The sequence below is a fragment of the Galeopterus variegatus genome, unplaced genomic scaffold (assembly GCF_000696425.1).
Source record: "Galeopterus variegatus unplaced genomic scaffold, G_variegatus-3.0.2 Scaffold1832, whole genome shotgun sequence".
In the NCBI taxonomy this organism is placed as follows: Eukaryota; Metazoa; Chordata; class Mammalia; order Dermoptera; family Cynocephalidae; genus Galeopterus; species Galeopterus variegatus.
Window position 1 is genome coordinate 295,756 of NW_007727943.1, and position 5,451 is coordinate 301,206.

A 5,451-nucleotide genomic window follows, 5' to 3' on the forward strand; every position below is an offset into this window, starting at 1 on the left:
TACAAACTATTCCAAAAGATTGAAACAGAAGCAAAGCTTCCAAACACATTCTACGAAGCAAACATCATCCTGATACCAAAACCAGATAAAGATATAACCAAGAAAGAAAACTACAGGCCAATATCCTTGATGAATATAAAAAAAAAAAAAAAAAATATTAGCTTTACAGTCATTACATATTTGATTCTCTCAACAATCTTGAAAGTGGGTGTTATCACCAAACCCACCTGGCACACGAAGGAAGCAACTGCAAACTGGACAGGAAAAGGGATTTGCCCAGCATTTACAGGGTTAAAAGGGGGAGCCAGGAGCTGACCCCATGCCAAAGTCCTTGTAACTACTATCACCAAGAGGATGAGTGGGCTGCCCTGCAGAGGTGTGAGGGCTTTGTACTGTACAAGGATGCCTCAGCTAAGGATGCACCACTCTCATGGTAATGGTGTAGATCTGTCTGCTTATTAAGACATTTACCAGAAGATGAATGTGAAAGGTCTTTAGAAAGTGGCGCCTTTTAAGAATTCCCACCAAAGTGTTCTGTGGGCTACGCACAGGACATTGGGACCAGCCCAGGATGTAGGTATGACTAGATTTAGCCAGTACACGGCGTAGACAGTCCTCTCTGCTACCCGAGAGTCCTCTTTTTCTCTCTCTTCCCTCCTAAAAGGACCTCTGGGTCCCAAAGTTATCCTTGATAACCAGATGTTGAAACACGAAAACACTGCCTAAAGGCCAGTGGCAAACTCAGGGATTGTCATTTTACTTTCTCTGTCCCTCTGTGTAGTTTTTCACTTTTTTTTCTTTAAGAAAAGCACCTAATATTTTAGCTGAAAGTAGACTAGTGTGATTAAGAGCATAGACTGGTGCGAGGCTGTTGGTATGCAAACCCAGGCTCTGCTCTGTGTGACCTTAGGTAAGTTACTTAACCTCTCTGTGCCTGTTTCCTCATCTGCAAAATGGGAATAATAATGGTATCTACCTCACAGGACTAAATGTGAAGACTAAATGAGCTACTATCTATAAGACATGTGCAGGACGATGCCTGGTGCACACAAAATGCCATGTAATTATTAGCTCTCAGAGACTCAAAGCACTATAAGTAGAACATAATAAGCCTGAGAAAGTAATTTTTATCTCGTTGACTTCGGACGTTCAGAATGAGGATTACACTGTGGCCATACTAGAACAATGGACCTTGGTATGAGAGATAACTGCTCCTTGTGTCTAAGCAGTAAAGAACCTGGACCTAAATAGTCTGTCAGGAAAGTGTCACCATGGACTCTGCAGGCTTGAAGGATGTGGTTAGCTTCAAATCGTGTTGTAGCAAATGTGCTGGTGTTCCAAAGAGGCTTACAAGACCAGCCCCAGTGATCAGTGGGGGATGGAAAACTTACAAAAATTCTAACCCTTGGGACATCATCTGAAAGAGTGAAACGTGCAATTTGCAGCCAATACTGAATCTAATCCATCTCTCCCAAGCCTACTAAGCTTTAGCTGCATCTTCCCCTGCCTTGCCTTTCTCCACTGAGACAAGGGCTACAAGTGGCAGTCTCTCTCACTGGGCAATGCTGTGCTCAGGGAAGTCCAGGAGGCAGCAGGCCCAGAACTGTTGTGTACCACAGGCAACGGGGCCGTCCACCAGCCAGGACCAGGTGAGGCAGCAAAACAAGATCGACAGGTATCTGGCCTTCTTGCCCAGTGGGAGGGAGAATATTCTTCCCCAAAGGAGCCAACTTCATCAAAGCCCAGAGGTCTCTGATTCAGCCAAATACTTAGCAGGCAGCTTGAAAAAGCACATACACACAAATTGAAATAAGATCCCGTCCCAGAGAGGGGTATATGATTTTGCTTACAAACTGGCTTTACAGTGCTCTGGAAGGAGAGCCAGACAAGCTCACCCAGCCTTATGCATAGGGTGCATATCTGAACCCCAAATACTTCAATATGATCTGACCTGAGGGCTCCAATTACTCCCAATGTGAACAAAGATGCAAGGGCTGAATTTCAATTGGGAATGGCAAGAGCACAGCACAAGTCCCTCAAAACGAAACTTGGTACATCAAGCCACCTAACCATACCTTGCAAATCTCGGATGATTCTCTGGAGCTGGCTCTCGGCGCTGGTGGAAGCCATGGTGCCTTTCTTGGCTGGGTGTCTCCTGCCTGGGTTGGGAAAAAGGCTTAGAACTTCAGCCCTCCGTGGCTGTCTGGTCAGCAGTGGTCAGACTCCATGGCAGCTCCTGCATGGGGAAAAGGAAGTAGTCACAAACACAATTTGAGGACAGTATTAGAAAAACTATGCTTTGGGCACAAGGTTGCCTTATCTGGGTGTCTTCCCTTGACAGGAGGGCTTGACCTTTCTATGTGAGCCTTGCTCTGTGGGCAGTCTCTAGTTAGCGTCTGACACTTACATTCAGACACAGGGAGTGTGACCTGGTTTGGAGCTTAACGAGAAGCAAGATCAAACAGTACAGCCTATTCTTTCTGAGCTACCCTACCATTCTGCCTCTTAGACAGGACTGCCTCACTTTCCATCCTTAAAAAAGCCACCCAGTGGGCTCCCTCCATCCCCTTGTACCAAAGGCTAGAATTAGTCCTTCCTAGATTCAGACAACTCCTCTAAGTCTTAATGCCAGCTAACACCAGATCCCTATCACCCCGCATCCCCAGCCCCACATCCTCCCAGGCTTTCTTCCTCAAGAAATGGTCAGTAGCCTCTGGCCAGGTAGCTCTGGGGGGCAAGGGGCTGAGGACACATACCGTCAGGGCTTCTGGACCTGAGAAAAGCCTGGCTTGCCTGGCAGGGTCCCCCTTGTCGGCAGGTTTGCAGCCTCCAGCTACCCAGAGTCCGGCTCAGACTGGGTGTGCAGATGCCACCTGGCCTGACATCCCTCGTACCTGGCCTGTGTAGCCCCTGTATCAGTCAAGGGACTTGTCTCTATTTTAAGCTCGGTTACAGTCTTCTCCTGGCTGATGAGTCCTGAGTTGCCAGCCCTACTTGGGCAGCTGTTGAGGTGATTTAAGGATACAGTAGTTGCTGAGGACCAACAAAACTGAGGAGATGTGAGCACACTGGCAAGAGATCTGGACATGGATTTAGACACTCTTGTGTCCTTTCAGAACATCTATTTCTTTCTTTAGGTGTCCAGTGCAAAGTTGTAATGCTTGCTGGCAAAAGTAGATAGCAAGACTAGAGCCGGGTGTTGTAGCGGCCACCACTATGTGAGGACCTACATGCGAGGGGCCCTGTTACGTGCTTTACACACACGATCACTTTTAGTTCTCACAATCAGCCTGGTAGAGTGGATAACATCGTCCCTGTTTACACAAGAGAAACTGATGCTCAGAGGAATCACGTAGCTTGTCTAAGGCCACAGGACAATAAGCAGTGGAACTGCAGTCTGAACCCTGGTCAGTCTGATTTCAAACCTGGTGCTTTTTCCAATAAGTCCTGCTGACCCTTTAGGGCTAAGCCAAATGACTTATGACAGCAAATGACCAACCACTTCCGCTGGCTCCTAGGAATGACCTTGAACTCCAGCGTCTCCCATACAACCTGTGGTCTCTGAGTGTTTCTAGCACATGACGGCTCTTACCTTCCCACTGCCACCTCCCCTTTACCACCCCAGGAGTCAAGGCAAGGAGATCCTGGAATGGAAATGTTCCTAACTAAAAGCTCCTCCAAATATTTACATAAGCACTCCAGCTTCAGCCTGAGGAGGGAAGGGCCGGTCACAGGATGGAGATGCCTAGCACCTATTTTTAACTAACAAGCCAAAGCAAGAGTGACTCAGTGCAAACAAAGCCCAAAGAGGGTTTATCAGGCCTGGTAGGAAGGAGACAGTCAGACCCAGTAATTCATGACAGAGAGCTCCAAAGAGCAGAAATTCAGGGGATCCACACGGAATCCCCCAACAAGTGCTGGCACCTGCCCATCACGAACACCAAACTGAGGGTGAGAATGGTATATGAGAAGCCTGCATGCCCATCCCTCTGTGTCTCTCCAGGTCACCTGCTGAACACAGAGACTGAGCAGGGACCTTAGGGAGAGCCAGAACCCAGGCTCAGCCAGCCTTCTGCAAGGAACACCTGCTGCCCAGGCATACGTGTCACCTCTTCCGGCAAGGCCCAGAGCATGAAGGGTCTTCACTAGCAACACACAGCTGACCAGCAGCACTTTTATCAAGTGCTTACTATGCGCATTCTAGGGATGGAGGCACACAAGGCACAGTCCAGCCCTGGAGGATCTCGGCTCTCCACCAAGGAGACAGATAGAAAAATATCCAGATACCCAGACACAGTGGAAGAGATCAGTGCAGAGATATGGATAAAAAGGCAGGGGTACTCAGCAATGAAAAGCAATGGAGCACAGACAAATACAATGCCAAGGGTGAACCTCAAGGCAATTATGCTGAGTGAAAGAAGCCACTCAAAAGGTTACATACTTTATGACTGATGCCATTTATATGGCATTCTTGCAAAGGCAAAACATTGGGAAAGAAATCAGATTAGTGGCTGCCAGGAGATAGAGGAGAAGGGAGGGTATGATTACAAACAGGCACAGGGAAATTTGGGGGGGCAATTCTGTTTGGTGTCTTGATTATGGTGGATAGCTATATGTCCCTCTTCCTGCATTCCTCTTATTTGGCTGTTGTCAACACAAAGGGCCTTGCAGTTTCTGGAAGAAATCATCTTGGAGGAAGATGACTGGATTAATACCCCGTGAATCCTCAAACAAAGTCCACTGGGGCGGTGTGTACTTAAGACTAGTGGGGGGACGGACACACACATACACACACACACACAAGAGGGTGGAGCTTGAGAAGGAAGGATTAGCAAGAACAGATTCTGAGTAATTAACCCAGGCTGTGGTCAAAACAATGCACGAACTATATAACTAGCTGGATTTCCTGGAGATCAGACCTATTTGGAGTCTGGCACGAGGGAAATAATGTCGGCAAACCAAACCACTATCTCAGCATGATGAGCCTGAACACGGACAGCCATGTACTCCTTTAAGACTTCTCGGTGCTTTGGTTACACTGCCTTGTCAGGCCGAGCAGGGAGGCCTGCTCTCTCTGACTTCCAAGTGTGTTCAGCTGGTGTCAGGTTCCCAGGTCATGGGGTGAGCTGTTCCCAGCCGCTGATTACACAAGCTGATTTTCCAAAAAGCCCATGTCACCAACAAGGTAATGAGTCCTTAGAAACTGACTGCCAGGATCCTGGGTCATGGTGAGCTTCAGGGATTCAGGAAGTAAATCAGAGCTTCCTTGGGACAACATGGTCACCATAGGGATGCTATTTTCATGGACTCTCAGCATCTTGCCCTCCCTCCTCCTCTGCCTCAGACTGGGGTCATATTAACCAGCGAAAGGCACAGAATGGGGCACTACCCCCCCACTTCTCAACTTCCTTGTGTCTCCAGATAAGTTTGACCTTTAGATGAGGGATCACA

General features: G+C 47.9%; 1 protein-coding gene across 1 annotated transcript in view; it reads right to left on the reverse strand.

Moving 5' to 3' along the window:
* Nucleotides 1-2,156, reverse strand: part of FYCO1 (FYVE and coiled-coil domain containing 1) — a 75,719-nt gene extending 73,563 nt beyond the window's left edge. The window contains exon 1 of the mRNA XM_008579213.1: nt 2,076-2,156. Within this exon, the coding sequence (XP_008577435.1) occupies nt 2,076-2,130 (55 nt within the window). The 5' untranslated portion in view covers nt 2,131-2,156. The remainder of the gene's footprint in view (nt 1-2,075) is intronic.
* Between the last annotated feature and the right edge of the window lie 3,295 nt (nt 2,157-5,451).